The sequence below is a fragment of the Bos taurus genome, chromosome 9 (assembly GCF_002263795.3).
Source record: "Bos taurus isolate L1 Dominette 01449 registration number 42190680 breed Hereford chromosome 9, ARS-UCD2.0, whole genome shotgun sequence".
Classification (NCBI taxonomy): Eukaryota; Metazoa; Chordata; class Mammalia; order Artiodactyla; family Bovidae; genus Bos; species Bos taurus.
The window spans coordinates 31,819,786-31,842,919 of record NC_037336.1 but is presented as its reverse complement, the minus strand read 5'-3'; the positions used below and the strand labels follow the sequence as shown (position 1 = coordinate 31,842,919).

The 23,134-nt window shown below is 39.0% G+C and overlaps 1 protein-coding gene across 1 annotated transcript in view; it reads right to left on the bottom strand.

Moving 5' to 3' along the window:
* MAN1A1 (mannosidase alpha class 1A member 1) overlaps positions 1 to 23,134 on the bottom strand; it is a 173,558-nt gene that overhangs the window by 6,310 nt on the left and 144,114 nt on the right. Inside the window, exons 7-11 of the mRNA NM_001205972.1 lie at positions 20,395 to 20,518; positions 18,456 to 18,549; positions 10,646 to 10,761; positions 3,710 to 3,929; positions 2,558 to 2,730 (exon numbers count right to left, since the gene is read on the bottom strand). Coding sequence (NP_001192901.1) covers positions 2,558 to 2,730; positions 3,710 to 3,929; positions 10,646 to 10,761; positions 18,456 to 18,549; positions 20,395 to 20,518 — 727 coding nt within the window. The remainder of the gene's footprint in view (positions 1 to 2,557; positions 2,731 to 3,709; positions 3,930 to 10,645; positions 10,762 to 18,455; positions 18,550 to 20,394; positions 20,519 to 23,134) is intronic.

Below are 23,134 nucleotides of genomic sequence, written 5' to 3'. Positions count from 1 at the left end.
GGCAAGAATACTGGAGTGGGTTGTCACGTCCTCCCTCCAGGGATCTTTCCAATCTGGGGATCAAACCCCAGGGATCTTTCCAACCCGGGGATCAAACCCATGCCTCTTATGTCTCAGGCATTGGTAGGTGGGTTCTTTACCGCTAGGGCCACCAGGGAAGCTTAGAGAGGCCTAGCTACTTTAATATTTTGACATTTTTGGTAAGTTAAAAAGAAAAACAAGGCTGGGAGAAATGCCAAAGAGGCATTTTTAACTTTCAAAAAATAAAAAATCCCTCATGTCAAGTCTAAATTTTAAGACTTCAGAGATGTGAAGCTGGGGACGAGCAGCTCTCCTGGGTCCCCATGACAGTCCCTGGCTTTAGTTTCTTGACAGTGGAAGAGGTCACGTACCCAGGACGCTTAGTCTGATCAGAACACATCATTTCACTACAATCTTTGGGACTCTCAGCCTCTGGACATGGGTTCCTCCAAAAACAGAGCATGAGACATGGGCTGGATGCAGCGAGCTTTGCTTTTTACAGAGGTGACATCAGGAAGTGATTGAGCTGGTGGGAAAAGTGAAGTAAGGAAGGGAGGAGGGCCAGTGAAATACACACGGAGCAGGTCACAGCTGTGTGCATGGGGGCTCATTCCTGCCTGAAACCCTCTAAAGAGCCAAATAGAATGCTTCTCAGAATGATTCTTCGGAATAACTATTCTGGGATAGTGATGTATCAACTCCAAAACCTCAGTGGCCGAGGGCGGCCCTTGGGGCTGCAGCCTCCCACACGTCCCAGACCTCCGCCAGCTGCCTCAGAAGAGGCTCTGAGTCAGAACAGCTGAGAAGCACTGGCGCTGGGCAAGACAGGGCCAGCAGGCCAGGGTGTTGTCCACTGAAGCTGAAGCCAGGACACAGGGAGGGCCGATGGGACGGGACACAGCACAAAAGGAAGAGAAGGTGCTGCCGTACCTTCTGAGTCTATGATCTCCGTGGCTTTTCACAGAAGGCAAGAGGCCCCAGCACTACCACCCCCGACTACATTTCAAGTTCTAACAGAAGTTACCACAGGCAAAAAACGGGGATTCCTGTGTTGCGACACAAGCAAACAATCTGACATCATATGCTACGGTAAAAGGAGTCAACAGATAAAAACCCTAACACATCAAACCAACCTTCATACCCTACAGACAACTCCCTCCGCAAGAACCAAGCAAATCAAAGCTTTCTGCCCACACGACAAACTACCGTCATATGATTTTTTTTCACACTTTAACATGTCTAAAATTGGCATGTCATAATTTAATTGGTATTGTTGTATTTTCTTAATGGTATATAAAATAATGGTGTTTCTTATCAACTATGGTGTTTCATATTTGATGAAATGTTATTACTGAAATTTTTAATTTAAACTGGTACTTGCAAGTGAGTATTAACCTTAATTTCCTTGCTGGCCTACTGAAGACCAAAATAATTCCCAATTACCAAAGCTTAGCTGAATCTCAATTTTAATATACTTTTTATTCAGAGGAAAAAACATAAAGAAACTGGAATTACAACTGACTAACCATAATTAGAAAATTTTTCAAAAAAAAAAAGAGGCATAAAGAATTGCTATTACTTAAAATAACTGACAACTGGTGATAAGATACATACCAAATGAAAAGAGTAATAAGCAAGATTCATCAACAGCTTCCTAAGATATTAGTTAAATTTTACACAAAGGCAATGCTCATTTTAGATTTCCTAAGAGAAGTTATTCCTAATGGTTTTAAAAGCCAGCTAACTTTCTAACAAAGAGTGCTAGACAGTAAGAGAGTGTATGGATAATTAAAGCGTTTGCCAGTTCTTATCCCCTGAATTTCCTCCCACTCCTTCTGAAATAATAGCTCTTAAAATTAGACATTGTTTGATGCATATCGTAAAGTGCACCTCCTCTGGCATTCAGCACACAAAGTGTTCAACAGATTAGTTCAGGAAGATTATACATCATATTCAGCAGGAAGAGATCCATGAAATGCCAGGATAATCCAAATAACACACTGGACAGATAGAAAGCTTACAGATATTCTGAGGATTCCGAGACCTGTGTTAGAATATTCATGTACAAAGTAGTTCTTCTATAGGTACTGTCTAAAAGTTAGATCTAAGTAGCTCATTTGCTCTAATTAAAAGCATATATTACCACTATGATGCTCAAAGACTAAAAGAAACAATCATACAGCGGTTTCTTGAAACATACAACAGGTAAGGGTGACTATTCCCAAGTTGCCAGATACCCTTTGTGGGATTAACTGGTCAATGTTTTTATAAACATGAGAACTTAATTTTATAATAGGTCTTTCCAGATTCTCCTTCAATACCAGAGGAGGTATATTTATATACAAAAAACAGAGCTGAAGGCAGGGATGTGGGATGACTTAACTGAAAACACTCAGTCTTGAATGGAAAGATGGCTGGTCAAAGCTTTAAGCTCTAAGAATCATAGGAGAGTTAATATACTAGATTGATAGGGATCACTGAGTATTTTTTCCACACACATATTCCCATAAGAAACACAAGCAAACTAAAACGTCACCTCCACAGCTTCCCAGGCCCATTTCCTGTACTTTGGATCATGAGTCAGTCGCCACATGTACATGTAAGTCTCAACAACTTCTGGCCGTAAGATGTAGTATTTCTCATTTTGCCTCGTAGCAATGGCTTCAACACCACCATCGAATCTGAAAGCTTCTGGTCCCAGTTTCACAACTAAAAGACATGCAGTGGGGGACAAGGGTTATTGTCTCTGACAATGCTTAGTGTCTATAACTTAAATGAAATTAAAAGATACTTTAGAACACTCAAGAGGGGTGCCAAAATGATCATTTTAAGGAATAGCTATAAACACTGTATAATAAGCAATGTTCAATATATATTTTTAATTTATCTACTGAAAATAGTACATTTAAGAAAGTGGTAATAATCCTTTACTTTCTTTCATTTTACCACCATTTACCGAGTCCTCACTGGGTCAGCGCGAAGCACCACCTTATTAGTGAGCTAAAAAATTAGTGTTTGAGAACTCTAAGTCATTATGGCATGAAGGTTATATAGTACTTGTGCATCAAACTTTCATAAGAAGGCAGCTAGACTCATCATATGGGGCTTCCCAGGTCGTGCCAGTGGTAAAGAACCTGCCTGCCAATGTGGGAGACTTAAGAGACATGGGTTTGATCCCTGAGTCTGAAATGTTCCCTGGAGGAGGGCATGGCAACCCCCTCCAGTATTCTTGCCTGGAGAATCTCATGGACAGAGGAGCCTGGGGTGAGTTACAGCCCACAGGGTTGCAGAGTCAGATACAAATGAAGGAACTTAGCATGCATGTAGATTCATTGTATATTTCATGCAGATTCTGGGAAGATTAATAATGGTTTATAACATACCAAATTTCTTCTGTATTAGGACAGGGACTCTCGCCCAATGTTATTTACATAAAGCAGGGTCAGTAAGATAGACTTGACCTTTTATGGCCTGGATTTTTGTTTATTGGTAAACTAAAAGTAAATGTTTTTATGTAGAAAAGCAATGCCTCTTAAAGTAAAAATGTAAATTCCTTTAAGATATTAATCATAATCATCAAATATTCACCAGGCACAGTGGATGTTTTTTTGATGGCAACAAATGGACAAAGTTACTTAATGAAATAAAAAAGCACAAAGACCATATATGAAGAGTAATAGGGACTCACAGGTGCGATTGTAAGATTCGTGACAGGTCCGGGCAATTTCAGCCCCAAGTTGAAGGTAGTGTTGGGTCATTCCTTCAGGAGCGTCGTCTGCCCCGAGTGCAAACATGCCTCCAGCAAAGCAGGTCAGGTGGCCCATCTTGTGTTCCAGGAGGCCCCCTTTCCACTCTGCGATGTAAGTCAGCCCGTTACGGGACTTCCGGATCAAGTGAGTCTCAATAGCCTGAAAATAATACTTATTTTCAACATTTTGTAATCTTTTCTCAGATTTATACTAAAAGAACATTGTGGCTCAGATGGTAAAGAGTCCATCTGCAATGCAGGAGACCAGGGTTCGATTCCTGGGTCAGGAATGTCCCCTGGAGAAGGGAATGGCAACCTACTCCAGTATTCTTGCCTGGAAAATCCCATGGACACAGGAGCCTGATGGGCTACAGTCCATGGGGTCGCAAACAGCTGGACACGACTGAGTAACTAACATATTCACTTTTACCACAACAGTATGTGTATATATATATATATATATATATATAAAAGAATAAAACCACTCACAATTTGAATTTGGTTCCATAAATACAACTCAACTTGAAATTTCATTTATTGCTCTTGTACATCTCCTCTAATCTATGCTTTGTTAGTTTGGTTCATTAGAATTAATGCTGTTGGGCCAGCCCCATAGGTTTTGCTTGGTTCCATGATCAAACACTTGTAGTCCTCAGACCAGAAAAGCTGTCTTCTTTTCAAAGACAGGCCACTGGTATAGTGTTGAAAGCTGCTTTAATGCATTTCCATTTTCAAAAATAACACAAAGCACTGGCTCAGCTCTGAATAATGAGGAGAGCATATTTGTATATAAAACCCAGGCTAGTGCTATTACTCTTCCTTTCTCTCCCTTAGGCTTGAAAGGGTGGCAAAACAGAGTGGAGAAAAAGGAGCTGTTCTTCGGTCAGTCAGATTTTGTGTATGTATGTGCTTAGTTGCTCAGTCGTGTCTGACTCTGCGATGCCATGGACACCAGGCTCTTCTATTCATGGAATTTTCCAGGCAAGAATACTATAGTGGGTTGTCATTTCCTATGCCAGGGGATCTTCCTGACCCAGGTATCAAACCAGTGTCTCTAAGATCTCCTGCACTGGCAGATAGATCTTTACCACTGCTTGGTCTGGGAAGCCCCAATTGCTCGGCTTCAAATTTCAGCACTGACATTTACTATCTGCAAACTTTGTGGGTAATTTGCTTACTGTATCTTTAAATCTCAGTATCCTTATCCATGAAATAGGAATAGTAGTATCCATTGAGAAAACTGCAACATTTTGTTTATAAAGCAGTCAATACAGTGATTCAGTTCAGTTCAGTTCAGTTCAGTCGCTCAGTCGTTTCTGACTCTTCACGACCCCATGAATCGCAGCACGCCAGGCCTCCCTGTCCATCACCATCTCCCGGAGTTCACTCAAACTCACGTCATCGAGTCGGTGATGGCATCTAGCCATCTCATCCTCTGTCGTCCCCTTCTCCTCCTGCCCCCAATCCCTCCCAGCATCAGGGTCTTTTCCAATGAGTCAACTCTTCGCATGAGGTGGCCAAAGTACTGGAGTTTCAGCTTTAGCATCATTCCTTCCAATGAACACCCAGGACTGATCTCCTTTAGAATGGACTGGTTGGATCTCCTTGCTCTCCAAGGGACTCTCAAGAGTCTTCTCCAGCACCACAGTTCAAAACCATCAATTCTTCGGCGTTCAGCTTTCTTCACAGTCCAACTCTCACATCCATACATGATCACTGGAAAAACCATAGCCTTGACTAGACAGACCTTTGTTGACAAAGTAATGTCTCTGCTTTTGAATACGCTATCTAGGTCGGTCATAACTTTCCTTCCAAGGAGTAAGCGTCTTTTAATTTCATGGCTGCAATCACCATCTGCAGTGATTTTGGAGCCCCCAAAAATAAAGTCTGACACTGTTTCCACTATTTCCCCATCCATTTCCCATGAAGTGATGGGACCAGATGCCATGATCTTCGTTTTCTGAATGTTGAGCTTTAAGCCAACTTTTTTACTCTCCTCTTTCATGTTCATCAAGAGGCTTTTTAGTTCCTCTTCACTTTCTGCCATAAGGGTGGTGTCATCTGCATATCTGAGGTGATTGATCTTTCTCCTGGCAATCTTGATTCCAGTTTGTGCTTCTTCTAGCCCAGCATTTCTCATGATGTACTCTGCATAGAAGTTAAATAAGCAGGGTGACAATATACAGCCTTGATGTACTCCTTTTCCTATTTGGAACCAGTCTGTTGTTCCATGTCCAGTTCTAACTGTTGCTTCCTGACTTGCATATAGGTTTCTCAAGAGGCAGGTCAGGTGGTCTGGTATTCCCATCTCTTTCAGAATTTTCCACAGTTTATTGTGATCCACACAGTCAATAAAGTTAATACTGAATTTTTTGGCATAGTCAATAAAGCAGAAATAGATGTTTTTCTGGAAGTCTCTTGCTTTTTCGATGATCCAGCAGATGTTGGCAATTTGATCTCTGGTTCCTCTGCCTTTTCTAAAACCAGCTTGAACATCTAGATTAGCACTTGATAAAAGCCATTTATTATCATCACATCACTACTGGTAACACATGAATTAAATTCCTCCCTAATAATTCTATTAAAAAGGATATTAATATATGATGAATAAGTTTTTTTTTAAAAGAAAAAAGGTCTTTAAATTTGGGAGAAATGATTTTACAAAAATGACTAAACATCTTTGGCTATTTCTGCCCCAGAACTGTTGATATTCTTCTGAGTATATAAACAAAATAAGCCTTATTAGAAAAAAACAAAGTTGTAGTATAAGGGCTTGGGATTACTATTTTTATTACTTAAATAGGAAATACCCCCCACACTCTCAATTATTAATACTTCTTGGAAGGAGAAGGGCTATGACTGTGTCTATAACTGTTAGAGTATCATCAAAAAAGAGATTTTAGGAAGCACATTTGAGAATACAGGCATACCTTTTTTTATTGTGCTTTGCTTTATTACACTTTGCAGATACTGTGTTTTCCACAAACTGAAGTTTTGCTGTGACCCTGTATTAAGAAAGTCTTCAGCATTGTTTTTCCAACAGCATTTGTTCTTTTCATGTCTCTGGGTCACATTTTGATAATTAGCAACACTTCAAACTTTTTCAGTATTATTATATTCATTATGGTGATTTGTATCCGTCACCTTTAATGTTACTATTATGATTCACTGAAGACTCAGATGATGGTTAGTATTTTTAACTAGAGTATATACATTGTTTGCTTTATACATACTGTTATTGTACACTTAATAGCCTAGAGTGTAGTGTAAATATAACTTTATATGCATGGGACAACCAAAAATTTCATGTGAGTTGCTTTACTATGTTACTTGCTTTATTGCAGTGGTCTGGAACTGAACCCACAATATCTCTGAGGCATGCCTGTAGTAGATACAGACAAAATTGTGATAGAGAAGAATGAATGAAAATGAATGCATAGGTAGATCAAACCTCTTTTACCTTTATTAGAAATAAACAAATGAAACCAAGATGGTAGGAAATAAATGAACACACTACTGTGCTCATTAACTGTGGTTAAGCTAATTTTATTGATGGTCTAGATATTACATTAATATTTCATTCTTATTTAATGCAACTGAACATCTTAGTTATTTACACTTCTCATAGCACAAATTGCAATAAAGTCCTTCAAGCAGATACTTGTTCATCACCCAAGAAATTATTCTTTCTACATGGCAAGAGTAATAGCTTTGAGCATGCATTAGAGAAACATTATTACCCTGTTATGGATCCTGAATAAAGTACTACATTATTTTTGGTATGATTCTGACCAAGTCACTATCTCTCAAAACAAACTACAGTGAAGTTTCAAGACTTTTGAAACAACGTTTGTGTGGCAATGGGAAAATGTAAATAAATATAAAGGAGGAAAAATTAGTCTTCAGTGGTTTTAAAATATGTTCTGTCAAACCTATAGAGAATTGATTAGGAAAAAATAAACTTGTATCTTTTGTGATTTCATCCTTCTATATTTGAAAAAAATTAGTTGGATGTGCCTCTAGAATCCTAAATGCCTAATATGTCACCTGTCCAGATCACTCCAATGGACTTTCTGGCAGCATGAGAATCTACCACCTTGGATTCTTAGTATGGCTTCCAGATGAGGCCACATTAACAGCCAGGTAAAAACTCAAAAGTATCTGTTATTAACACAATCCAAAGAAAACATGCCACTCTGGGATTAAATGATTTTCAAAAGGCACTAGAAGCTAAAGCTGATGGACTGCATGTCCAGTAAATTACCTGTCCAGAACAACACTGCAAGGGATCCTCTACTTCACAAAAATGATCTTTTAAAGTACAACCAGGCGGTGATAATGCTAAAGAACTTGCTCGCCAGTGCAGGAGATGTGAGACGCAGGTTCGATCCCTGGATCGGGAAGATCCCCTGGAGGAGGGCATGGCAAGCCACTCCAGTATTCTTGCCTGGAGAATCCCATGGACAGAGGAGGCTGGCGGGCTACAGTCCATAGTGGCACAGAGTCAGACACGACTGAAACGACTCGGCACGCATGCAAGCAGCAAAATGTAACCAGCACAAAGAAATTTTACTATGTAAGACGTGACTACTTCTTCAAATCAAAAGTGCAATTGTTCTAACTTTGCTTTCTAAGTTGAAAAACACAATATGGATTGAAAGTGTTTTTACTATTAAGAGAAAGAGGAAACACTTTGACTTCATTTGCTCTTAATGGATTTTCCTGTCAACGGTTTGTCTAAATACAATATGTTAAAAGCTGGGGGCGGGGGGCGGGGTATAGTTTTAGAAACCAAGGGAAAAGTATTTGAAAGAGTATTTTAAAGTTGTCTTTCCTGGAACATCAAGATCTTAGGGGGCCACTTTAAGATTAGAATAATTAAAATGTCTGCCAGGACAGTAATTAAAAATGATATAAGGGAAACCATACTGTATGGAGAACTCCCTGAGTTAAAACCTGAAACCTCACAGGAATGAAGAAAAAATAAATCTGGAAGAGGGCATATGGACCATATCCTAGTCTGCTTTTAATGTTTATCATGTGTCTTAAAGGCTGTGTGAAATGAAGGCCACAGCTCTAACTAAGGTGTCTGGTTCCAATATCTGAAATATTAAAGAGCTGTATCTGCTCTGTGTAGTAAAGTTCACTATTGACCTTGGAGGGAACCAATGTAATATTAAATCTAGAGAGAGGGGATATATGTATGCATATGGCTGATTCACTTCATCGTACAGCAGAAACTGACACAACACAGTAAAACAATTATATTCCAATTAAAAAGTGGTGATGGGAAAACTGGACAGCTACATGCAAGAGACTCAAACTGGACTACTTTTTCACACCATATATAAACATAAATTCAAAATGGATTAAAGACTTAAGAGTAAGATCTGAAACTATAAAGCTCCTAGAAGAAAATATTGGCAGTGCATTCTTTGACATTGGTCCTAGAACTATATATATATTTATATGACTTCCTTGGTGGCTCAAATGGTAAAGAATCTGCCTGCGATGCAGGAGACCTGGGTTCAATCTGTGGGTTGGGAATATCCCCTGAGAAGGGAATGGCTATCCACTCCAGTATTCTTGCCTGGAGAATTCCATATATCGTTTTTTGATCTGTCACCTTGGGGAAGGAAAATAAAAACAAACAAGGGAGACTACATCAAACTAAAGAGCTTTTGCACAGTGAAGGAAACTAACAACAACAGCAGAAAAAGAAAGGCCACCTACTAAATGGGCGAAGATATCTGAAAATGTATCTGATAAAGGATTAAACAAAATCCACAAACTCATACAACTCAACAAACAACCCAATTAAAGTGGACAGAAAACCTGAATAGACATTTTTCTGAAGAAGAGAGAATACAGAGAGATGGCCAACAATCACATGAAAAGATGCTCAACATCACTAATTATCAGGGAAATGCAAGTTAAAACCACAATGAGCTATCACCTCACACCTGTCAGAATGGCAATCATCAAAAAGACAACAAATAACAAATGTTGATGAGGATATGAAGAGAATATGGTTGATAATACTGTAATAACTTTGTATGGGGACAGATGGTTACTAGACTCACTGTGGGTGACAATTTCATAACATACACAAATGTCAAATCACTATATAGTACATTTGAGACTAATATAATATCATACATCAACTACATTTCACTTAAAAAAAAAAACTAAACTAACATAACATTGTTAATCAACTCAGATCAGATCAGATCAGTCACTCAGTCGTGTCCGACTCTTTGCGACCCCATGAATCGCAACTCCAATAGAAAATAAAAACACAAAAACTATTTAAGGAAACAAACATATTATATATTTACCTAACACACTATTTATTACACAGTAAATCAACAAATATTTGTTCCCCCTTATTCCTCTTCTATCACAAGGACCTTTGAAAACTATTAATAATCGTCCCTTACAGATTAGTTTGGTTAGTTCAGGTTTTTATTTCAAAGTACTGTCCATAATTAAATGGAAGTAGCCATTAGGACTGTCTGTAATTGTGGGTAATTTTAACTTACTTAATTTTTAGAATATAAATTCAGGATTTTACAATAATTTTAACTGTGACTTTAACAGGGAAGTCACACTTGTTGAAGAAAAATACCTCATTTTCAGATGTGTGAATCTTAACTGAGGTTTGAACCATGAAAAAACTTTTAACTGCCCTATTAGAACGAAACCATATCAAGTATGATTATTATTGGTATAATTATACTATCACATATTGAATTCTACCTAACTGAAAATATTTTGCAACCCACTCAGGTAGTATTTCATTTTTTCATTAAAGCTTGATTAATATGCAAGTTATAAGTTAGTTGAGTGCCAATAATGATTTAAATTTGTGTTTACCTTAATAGCATCAAAATACATTTTCTTAGCCTGGAGATCTGTCTTGTCAGACATTAACCATGCCTTTAGCAAATATTCATAAAAACTGTCTCCAAGTCCTCCAACTGATACATGATCTGCAAAGGAAATGAATTTTAGACTGATTCAGACTTTAATTCAGATAATGCAGTAAAATCACATCAGTTAAGTAGGATACAAAACCCTAAGTCAACAGCAAGTCAATGTTACATTTAAATTCCAACAAATCTGTTTTCAGAAAGATATTCTGAAATGAGCAGATGTGCTGTTAATTAATGTGATATACTTTAAATAATAACCAGTGTAGTTTTATAAGCATGCAGATAAAAAATAATCAACCCTAATTCTAAAATTCTGTTTCATTAGAAAAAATACTAAATTAAAATGTTTCATTATATATACAGAAATTTTAATTGCTTTATCTCTCAGTAAGATAATAAACCATGTCAAAGCTATGAGTATCATCATATCTTACAAAAAACCCCCAAAAACCTGGCCTGAAATATAACCAGAAACTCCTCAGTTTCTTCTAATTATTATTATTTGATAGCTTTTATAGTATTATCAATCTGAAGGGTCAAAATCCTTCAGGGGAGGCCAGTAAGAAAGAAGACAGGGTAGAAGTTTTTCTTCCTATACAGTCACTCTGTATCTGTGGGCTCCCTGTAAGTAGATCCAATCAACTGTGGATTGAATATACCGAAAAAAAAATTTGAGGAAGTTCCAAAGAGCAAAACTTGAACTTGCCATGCACAGCCAAATATTATTTTAATAGCATTACACATATTTACATAGCATTTCCATTGTATTACGTATTAAAGGTAGCGGGTAGTGCAGTGGTAAAAAATCTGCCTGCCAGCGCAGGAGACATGGATTTGATCCCTGGGTTGGGATGATCTCCTGCAGGAGGAAATGACAAACCACTCCAGTATTCTTGCTGGAAAACTCTTGTGGACAGAGGAGCCTTGTGGGCTACAGTCCATGGGATCACAAAGGCAGACATGACTGAGCAACTAAGCATGCATGTGCACACAGGTATTAAACACACTCTAGAGATGACAGGAGGATATGCAGAGGTTACTTGCATATACTATGCCATTTTATATAAGGGAATGAGATCTGTGAATTTTGGTATTGTGGAGTCCTGGAAGCTACACTCTACAGATAGGAAGGATGGAATGTACTTCATTCCTACAATCCCCCTCCACTGTCATTTATTATGCTAGATCCACTATGTATGTTATAAACAATCTTGTAACTTGCAGGTAGGTAATCCTCTTTAAAAGTGAGATAAGAGGCTTAGAGGAGCTAAATGAGATTTTTAACACTGGTAGGTGCCAGGTGACTCTCCAGCCCGCATAGGGTGTCAAATCTGTAATCACTCGTTCTCCAACATATACACCAATCATACGTATTCTTTTGCTTACTACTTGAATTAATACATTTTCCAAGCACATTTACCTATAAAAACAGAGACACAACTCTCTTTGAAAGGTCATTCCTAGAGTTCACAGACAATTTGAGCATTAATAATACAGTCTTATTTGGGAAATATGCATTTGAAGTTTCAAACCTTAAAACTAATTTTATGTATCTATTAAAAAAATCTTTTATTTGTTGACTTAGTTACAAAAAAGTAAACTGATTTTTATACCACTATCCAAACAATTTTCTCCTGAGTCCCACCCAACAATGAAACTTGGACATTGGGACCTAAAACTGAAGAGGTGATAAGAATGAACATACTATCTTTCCCTCCTCAACCTTATCTTAGCCTTGATCCCTACCTCACTAAGTGGCACCATCACACTTCCAGGTCTGCATAAGTCAGACATCAGATGGTCATTCTTTACTTCTCTCCCTCACTCTCATATTCACTGAGTTACTGAACTCTACTAATTTTACCCCAAGGTATCTCTTGAGTCCATCCACTCCTTCCTGTCTTCACTAATACGATTTTGGCCTGAGCTACCACTATGCCTGAGTCTGCAATGGCAAATTATCTTGTCTCCTGCACTGTGACAGCATTTTGCTATTTAAACTAATTAAAAAATCAGTTCCTCAGCCATACTAGTGCTCAAGAGCTACATGAGGCCTTGGTTACAGCACTGGAAGGAAGATACAGAACATTTCCACCATCACACAAAGTTCCAATGCCAGTGCCATTCCAATCTCTCCTCCACATTAATGCCAGAGCAACCCTTTTAACATGTGAATCGGATCACCCCTTTCTTGATGCCTTTAATGTTAAAGACTCAAATCCTGGGTGTTTGGAGACCAGGGAGGTCCTGCATGATCTCAACCCTCCCTATGTCATCAATCCTGCTCTCTACCCTCTCGATATATGGCCCTTCTTTTGGGTTTTCAAAACAATTAGACTCCTTCCCACCTCAAGGTCTCTCAAGGTATTGTTCTCTCTGCCTGAAGCGTGCTCCCTGACTCCTCTCCCCTTCCTTTAGTAATCCTTACTCACATTTCATGTATCAGACTACCCACTAGGCTCTCCATGCGCTTTCTCACAGCACACGTTTGCCACATCTGCACTTTCATAAAATGGTGAAATTTGTGTGTGTGTGTGTGTCTTCTCCATGAGATTATGGTTCAGGAGGGCAGGGACTAGACCTGTTATGCTTTCCAGTCCACGTCAACCCCTAAGAAGTATCTTGCACATAGTAGGTACTCAGTAAATAACGACAAACAAGGCCAAATTCTTTTAAGTTAATTTTATTAAGGACTACACCTATGAAGCCTAGAAGGGATATATTTTTAATGTGTGATTTTCTTTTGCAGAAAGCCCAGAATTACAGTTTAAGTTTTATTGTAAAATTAGTATTTTTATAATTCTAGGGTTGATTCTTAAAATAGCAGTTTGACATGACCTTTACAATTTCTTAAATAAACCGCCACAGAAACCTCTGACATTTACAAACTAAACGGACTAAGTACTATCTCATCAATAAGAAGCCTGTTGTTATAAACATGATCACAGGAGACAAATGCAAGCGATGCGTGGTAAAGCAAATCTCTGTTCAGTTACTTTCAAAATAACAGGGACTAAATGAAGTAATAGGAAATGATGGCCATGATTCAGACATGTCCTTCAGAGTTAAGGCAATAAGAGTTGAAAACTAACAGCCAGAAGCAGCTTCATTTTCTTCCCCCTTGGGTTATGATTCTATAATGGAGGAAGATGCAAGCTTGGGCATTTGGTGATTTTTTAAAAAAGGAAAAGGGTTTACATATTTGCTTTAATGCCAGTTAGTTTTCTATTTTTTTCACCTATAAAATTTTTATATTTAGAAAGAATCAAAATAAAGGAACATAAAGGACTATAGACGAGAAACAAGAAAAATTCTTTTTAAATAAGTTAGTATTTCACTCACTAAGCTCCCCCCCCCCATGTCTGGATGACTATTTGTGTTGCCAACAAAGTCCTGTGTAAACATCTTAGTGGCTGTAAGAGAGAACATGCCTCATTTTATCAGCAGGAAAGGACTGTCTATTAGAAGGAACATATATGGTATTCTTATTCCCAAATGCTCTAAACATAATGTGTATGACAGCCACTCAAATATTATGCTCTTCTATAAAAGGGGCAATTTATTCTTTTCAATAGGAATAGGTCCCAGAAAAGGATGTCTGCTACTTTAAAAGAGAAAAAAAAAAAATCAAAAGAATCAAGACAAAAAGGATTATATACTCAATATCTTAACCCTTTAATTTTACAGACTTCATCTGAATGTGAACTTCTCTCTTCAAAGCAATCCCCCAATGATGCTCATTACACCAGATTTTATACATAATACTGTGTTACTATATGTATATATAATAGGGTGTTACTAAACACACACAATGTTGTCTCTGTTAATTGAAGAAGGGTGACAGTTGTTCTGTTTATAGACATGGAACCCCATCTTTGGCCTCAACAGTCATGACATATTATTAATGATCAGGACTAGATGCTGCCTCTCAACCACAACTGAGGAGCAGGAGACAAATGGTTCGGAGAGGAAAAACAGAACCATTACTAAAAGCAGAGGCAGAAGGGGTTAGATTGGATACATACTGGATGAGTATTCACAAAATTCAAGTAAACTTCTACTAGCTGTAAGACACTGGGTTAACAAATATGACTAAGCCACTGTCCTCAAAAGTTCTGGATCCCTAGGAAGATGGAAATGTATATGAACCATTAGGAAAAGGACTGTGACAGGAAAGTACCCAGAGTGTTGGGATGGGGGAGGAAGATGGGGGCAAGCAGAGGAGGGGTGGGTGAACAATTCCCAACAGTGTCTTGAGGAAGGCCACGTAGAAAAAAGGGTGATTGAGTTGGCTCTTGGTAGAGTTAGAAAAACAGGAAAAGGGCTTGAGGGAAAAGGCACAAAAGCCAAGACCCAGATACGGCCAAGCAGAACTTGATTAATGAACAAAAAAAAGTGCATCTTCCTTGTGGCTGGAACATTGGATGGGGATGGGGGAAGAAAGGCAGGAGATGCATGAACCCTATTTGTTTTTCCATCAGGAAATTGGCCCATAAGCAATTCAATTACAAAGGGCCCTTTGTGCCAGGAAGCATGGACAAATATATAGTACACTGGTGACCCAGAAGGTGAAACTGAGATGTTCCAGAATAACTGACTCTTTTTGTCCTTCTTCATAGTGACCTCTGAATCCTACAACACAGGAAGGAGAGAGCAACTCACAGAGGCTTTTAACTTTTGAAATCTTTCATGAGGATAACTTTAAAAATAGTTTTCCTTTCAGAGAATCATATCTAGTTATCTTGAATTGAGAAAGTTACTCAAGTTCTATTTTTCCAAAATATTATGGTGGCCCTCCCATTTTTAACCTCAGTATGCTTTAACACTCTTAAAAATGAATAAGCATGCTGAAGAATTCATTTATGTAATATCTATCAATATTTGGGCTTCCCAGGTGGTGCTAGTGGTAAAGAACCGACCTGCCAATGCAGGAGACACAAGAGGCATAGGTTCGATCCCTGGGTTGGGAAGATCCCCTGGAGGGCAGCCCAATCCAGTATTCTTGCCTGCAGAATCCCATGGACAGAAGAGCATGGCGGGCTACAGTCTATGCAGTAGAGTTGGACATGACTGAAGCAACTTAGCATGCATGCATATCAATATTTACCATATTGGAAATTAAAACAGAACTGAAAATATTTTATTAAAGTAATAACATACCCATTATGTTAATATATAGGCTTTTCAGAAGAATATGCTATATTTTACCAAAAAAAAAAACTTAGTGGGCAGACACCGTTTTACATTTTTGCAAATCTCTTTTGCTGTACTAGAAGACAATTGGATTTCCATATCTGCTCTACATTCAATCTGTTGCTATGTGTTGTTCTGGCTGAAACATATGAAGAAAATGCAGCCTCACACATTTGTACAGTTGGAAAGCAAAGAGTATTTTGATAGTCTTTTCAGATAATAGCAGATAATTTTTTTGGTACTACAGCAAAACTTGACAAGTGGTTAAAGTTTCTAACAGTTACAATGTGGAGTTAGAAATCACATCAATGAATTTTTGCACTATTACATTAAAATCCACTGGGCCATCTTGCACTTTAAATGCACTTTTTCTCACACATGATTTTGCAACATCATGCATGGTCATTTGGGACATACTGGTTCCCTGAATTATGCACATCTTCCAGATGATGATACATTTGACTATATAGCATCACAAAAACCATAGTTGTTATATCATCACCAATCTTAGCAGAAGAATCTTTCAGTGTTGGTGAAAGGCATTAAGTTTATGGTGACATGTGCAAATGTTTCAAAATTCTAATTATAAGCTCAAGTTTTATCTTTGGTAGAGACACTCTTCATTATCCCTGAAGCAACATGCTCATTTTTGTGACATCTACCAATTACCCAAATAATCAATTTGTCTTCAGCACTTCTTTCAAGTAAAAACGATGACCCATGAAACAGCACGGCAGCTAGTTCAGCTTGCAACTCGAATCACAACACAAGCGCTTTTCTATGAGGTTTTTCATCATGCAGCAGAAGCGTTTTGTGTCTTTTTCATTTAATCATACAGAATATTACAAGGATGTGATCTACTCAGTGATCGAGATTTACTAGAATCAGTAAATGTCTTGCTTCATTAAAAGCATTCGTGAGTGAAAGTGGTATCTTTTTATTTGTTGTGGTTATCTGTAGTGAAGGACATAACCACAGGCAAATCTCATGTTACTGCTCTGCGTTTTACTGCCCTCTGCAGATACTGAGTTTGTTAGAAGTTGGAAGTTTGTGAAAACCCTGCATTCAGCAAGTCCGGCATCATTATTCCAACACCACTTGCTCACTTCCTGTCTCTGGAACACAGTTTGGTAATTTTCCAATATTTCTAAGTCTTTCACTACTATTATATTTTTTATGGTCAACTGTGATCAGTGATCTTTGATGCTACTATGACCTGCTAAAGACTCAGAAAATGGCTAGCACTTTTTAGCAATAAAGCGTTTTTACATTAAGGAATGTATATTGCTTTTTAGATATAATATTGTACTATTGCAGGCTTAATGGACTGCAGTATAAACATGACTTCTATATGTACTGGGAAATAAAAAAATTTGTGTCACTTGCTTTATTGTGATATTTGATTTACTGCAGTGGCCTGAAACTGAGCCTGCAATGTTTCTGAGGTTTGCCTGTTAGGATCTGGTGTCTCTGACATGATTCTCACCATGGCTTCAGCAGTTTTACCCACTACTGCTTTTGCAACATAACTGCAAATGTCAACACAGTGGAAAGTGTTATTATAAAAATAGCTTTGATTGTGGAGATCCCCTGAGAGGTCCAAAGAATATCTAATGACCTAGCAGACCATGCTTAGGTTAAGTGGCAACCTTGATTGTGGAGTTATGATGTCAATGCCAAGCCTTCCACAGACATTACTAATGCAGACATAGATTTTAGCGCATTTTTTCCTACTAAATTATTCTTTAAGAAAAATACTTGTAAAGTAACAGTGAGGCATACTCATCTAATACCCTATTTAAATATAAAGAAAAAACTTGAGTAAAATCTCAAGGCGTCGCTAACATCCTTGGCACTGCCAGACATCTCACTTAGGACTCTTCATTTGCTTTCAGGTGCTGCTTAATCTACCACTGTTTTCCCCAATCAGCCTGAGAACATTTCTTTCAGCTACTCTGAGTCTTTATAGCCTTGGTCAAAGTCCCTAAGGATCTTAAGTGAGGGCTTCTAGCACAATACTTTCTCCTATGGTAAAGGTAGCTCTCCTGGCGAGAAGCCTTTATCTGCCACCTTAAAACTGACTAAAGAAAAGAACCCTGTTTGCTCCTTCAATTTCTCAGCCCTTAAAGATTCAGGCTCCGCTTTCATCCTGTAGCCAAGCAGAAAGAGAAAATGTTATGAAATAGAATGCTCTAACTACTCTGGGCAAATCCTGCTAGTCATTAGCACAAAGGAACACTTTTCTTATCTGCATAATCAGTTTTTTAGAGGCTATCATCCCTGCACTACCCTGACCAGATCTTCCCTTTCTGATTAACACCTTTAAATGTGCTTACAGATGATCAGGCTCACAGTTATGCATGAAAAATAAAACAATCTAGCTCCCCTGGTAACATTTATAGTCTGCCTTATGACAGAAGCTTATTTATGAAGGGAACTTTCCTCTTTTCTAAGGATTCTCCAACAAGATTTGGGCTATTTTGGTGTTCCTTTTCTCTGTTACTAGAACAGTGCTGGGTACTAAAAAGAGCTGAAACAAGGCTTAACTCTTGACTTACATTGAGCCCACTGTCCACTATTGGGATTCAGATAGTTAGGGTAAAGGCCTTCTGGTTTTTCCAGGTTGTTCAGTACTGTTCGAATATTCATTACCTACAACAGAAAATGAAATGTTACTATGAAAAATCTAAAGAAAAAAGTTTGGTGCCATTCTTCTCTTTCTTGATTACATTTTTTCCATGTTAGAATCAAAGTTGATTTAAATGATGCCGTATTAGAACAAAGACAGTTGCCACCAGCTTACAAATAATAACAGTAAGTGAATACAGTCACATTGATTACCATATGCAAGACACCATATAAAGAAGTAGAATGTATCAGTGGATATACTGGATAAACAAAGTCATTACTGTTTTGGAGTTTGCATCCAGTGGAGTGAGACAGCTAAGAAACAAATAAATACGTCAAGTGGTAATAAAAGCTATAAAAAATACAAAAGGGTAATGGGACACAGTGATAGGAGGTGGTGAGGCTGCATTCGGTTAGGGTGCTCTGGGAGGTTACTGGGAGAGTGTTTAAGCACAAATTTAAAAGAGTAAAAGAGGAAGTAGTGCAGAGCAATGGAAGAGTAAGTCCACAAAAGCCCTGAGAAGAGAGTGGGTTTGGCAAGACCACCGAGGCTGGAGGTGAGGAAGCAAAGGTAGCCAGACCCACACTGTGCAGGCTTCTCAAACCATATCTTAATCTGAGTAAGATGCAAAGCCACTGAAAACTTGTATTTTTACAGGATCAGTGTGACTGAGGGGTTAAGAGAGGACGTGGTAGTCAGACAAGCTACTGCACAGTCCAGGTGAGAGATGATGGGTCCCTGAACCAGGGTAAAGCACAGGGGATGGGACACAAAAGATGTCCTGATGGTTTGGACCTGAGGTTTATAAAAGAGAAGAACCATGATAACTTCAAGAGTCCTGGTCTGAGCCCTTGGGTAAACTGAGGTGTCTTTTCCCAGAGAGTAAAGACTAGGGTAGAGGCAGGTGTGAGGCATTTTAAGTGGGACTTGTCTGAGCGACCTCACAGTGAAGATGTTGAATAGGTACTTGGCTACAGAGCTTGGAGTTCAGGGGGCAGCTTGGGACTGGACTTACAAACGTGGAGGCAGTCAGCATACAGATAATACGTAAAGTCATGAGACTGGGGAGAATAACGGAGAGAGTGAGAGTAAGAAGAAGAGCCCCCAGTTTGAGTTCTGGGCTTTTCCAGTGTGTAGAGGTTGGGGTGATAAGGAGGATCCAACAGAAGAGACTGAGAAGAAAGCAACCTAGGGGAATACTGTGTGTCTGCCTCCAGGGCTAGAGAAAGCCTCCTGGAGAAGGAAGTGATCCAGTGCATCAACGCTGAGAGGGCGAGGAAGACGCAGAGGCGAGAAAGGCCACTGGACGTGGCAACAGGGTGGCTGGGACAAAAGCCGGGCAGGAAAGCGCTCCAGGGAGTGGGAGTCAGGCGGAGGAGACAACAGACGCAGACAATGTGTCCAAGGGACTCTGCTGTAAAGGCGAGCAGACAAAGCGGGGTGAAAGCTAGATAAGGGCAGAGTGCTGGGGTGGTGAGTGTGTTTCTTGAAAATTAAAAATCAATTCAACTGCTACCTTGCATTTGTAAAACCGAGCTTAAAAAAGTCTTTCACATGTGTGGGTCACATAGTCCACAAAACACTATGTTTTTGAGAAAAAGGAAAAAATTCAGAGAGGTAAAGTTACTTACTGGAGGTGCAGAGAATCAGACATGTAATTCAGGCCCTCTTGCGCTGAGTTAGACAGTGCCATGAAACAGTGCTTTATAGTTTGGTTACAAGCAATGCTGCATGTAACAACATTTCATGAAGGCTCCATTAGACTTGGTTGTTCTTTCCCACATTCCATATGCCTAAATCTCCCCAGAGAGTATATTTTTTTCCTACAAGTACTCTTTTGCAATGCCGGGTTGACTGGAGAATCTCACCTTATCAGCAAAGATGGGGTTTCCTGATAAGTAGCTCAAGTGCATAAACTCCAAGTGCAGAGTTCCAAATTCTGCCAAAATACTGCTTCCTCCTGAGGCCCAGGGCCAGTTCCTTCCAATCCCACTACAGAAGAGAAGAGAGTGAAGAGTTATGGGTCAGACTAATTCCATGTTTTTGCAGCTCTAAGTAGTAGAAGCTAAAGAGACAGCTTTTGAATAACGGCATCTTAGCTAACAGATCACTTTATATATTTTAAAATATTCACTGCTCTTTTCCTTGGCTACTGGTTTCAAGCTTTGACCTTTATCTCCAAATGGAAAATTACTTTTGATGTAAGTCAGAAAGAAGTTGTTATGTGCTTGCTATTGATGAACAAATATTTTAGAAGGTATAGGTGCCACATAGAGATACACATCCATTCCAGTTAGAATATAAAACAAAATCAGACCAAGATACCCCCACCATGTTCCAGATCCCACATAAAGCCTTTCAACATTTTATTTAATACATAAAAGTCCAGAGGTTTTATAGATTTTACATATAATATTTTCTATAAAACATTATTCTTGGATATAAGACCCAACACTCATTCCAACCCACTTCAAACTTCCTCCCCATTTACTTGATGTCCTTTCTTATGTTTCCCTTCATACAATATTACCTATTCTCTAAGGCACTCATGTATTATTCCATGATCTAGTTAATTTATGCTCAAAAATTTCAACAAAATTATGTAATTCAAATCTGAAAGAGGTCAAATGGATACACTTAAAAAATGATTGCCTTGTGCCTTATCTTAGTGAAATGCTTTTTAGAAAGAGTTAGTCCCAAACATGCACTGACACAAATACACATAAGTGACTCTTGAGACACGGTCATACCCTTGGGTATGGTTTATTTTTGGAAGGCTATTTAAAATGTCAAACACAGGTGATAATTCAAATAAAAAATAAAGCTAATGATTCTCCTGACCAATAGATTCCCTTCCAGAAACTGAAAATCCATATTTTGGTTTTCATTCAGGCTCACGTTTATTGTATGCCTAATATGCAGATGACACCACCCTTATGGCAGAAAGTGAAGAAGAACTAAAGAGCCTCTTGATGAAGGTGAAAGAGGAGAGTGAAAGAGTTGGCTTAAAGCTCAACATTCAGAAAACAAAGATCATGGCATCTGGTCCCATCACTTCATGGGAAATAGATGGGGAAACAGTGGAAACAGTGGCTGACTTTATTTTTCTGGGCTCCAAAATCACTGCAGATGGTGACTGCAGCCACGAAATTAAAAGACACTTACTCCTTAGAAGGAAAGTTATGACCAACCTAGACAGCATATTGAAAAGCAGAGACATTACTTTGTCAACAAAGGTCTGTCTAGTCAAGGCTATGGTTTTTCCAGTAGTCATGTATGGATGTGAGAGTTGGACTATCAGATCAGATCAGATCAGTCGCTCAGTCGTGTCCGACTGTTTATGACCCCATGAACTGCAGCACGCCAGGCCTCCTTGTCCATCACCAACTCCCGGAGTTCACTCAGACTCACATCCATCGAGTCAGTGATGCCATCCAGCCATCTCATCCTCTGTCGTCCCCTTCTCCTCCTGCCCCCAATCTCTCCCAGCATCAGAGTCTTTTCCAATGAGTCAACTCTTCGCATGAGGTGGCCAAAGTACAGGAGTTTCAGCTTTAGCATCATTCCTTCCAAAGAAATCCCGGGGCTGATCTCCTTCAGAATGGACTGGTTGGATCTCCTTGCAGTCCAAGGGACTCTCAAGAGTCTTCTCCAACACCACAGTTCAAAAGCATCAATTCTTCGGTGCTCAGCCTTCTTCACAGTCCAACTCTCACATCCATACATGACCACAGGAAAAACCATAGCCTTGACTAGACAGACCTCTGTTGGCAAAGTAATGTCTCTGCTTTTGAATATGCTATCTAGGTTGGTCATAACTTTCCTTCCAAGGAGTAAGCGTCTTTTAATTTCATGGCTGCAGTCACCATTTGCAGTGATTTGGGAGCCCAGAAAAATAAAGTCTGACACTGTTTCCACTGTTTCCCCATCTATTTCCCATGAAGTGATGGGACTGGATGCCATGATCTTCGTTTTCTGAATGTTGAGCTTTAAGCCAACTTTTTCACTCTCCACTTTCACTTTCATCAAGAGGCTTTCTAGTTCCTCTTCACTTTCTGCCATAAGGGTGGTGTCATCTGCATATCTGAGGTTATTGATATTTCTCCCGGCAATCTTGATTCTAGCTTGTGTTTCTTCCAGTCCAGCGTTTCTCATGATGTACTCTGCATATAAGTTAAATAAACAGGGTGACAATACACAGCCTTGACAAACTCCTTTTCCTATTTGGAACCAGTCTCTTGTTCCATGTCCAGTTCTAGCTGTTGCTTCCTGACCTGCATACAAATTTCTCAAGAGGCAGATCAGGTGGTCTGGTATTCCCATCTCTTGAAGAATTTTCCACAGATTATTGTGATCCACACAGTCAAAGGCTTTGGCATAGTCAACACAGCAGAAATAGATGTTTTTCTGGAACTTTCTTGCTTTTTCCATGATCCAGTGGATGTTGGCAATTTGATCTCTGGTTCCTCTGCCTTTTCTAAAACCAGCTTGAACATCTGGAAGTTCACGGTTCACATATTGCTGAAGCCTGGCTTGGAGAATTTTGAGCATTAGTTTACTAGCATGTGAGATGAGTGCAATTGTGCAGTAGTTTGAGCATTCTTTGGT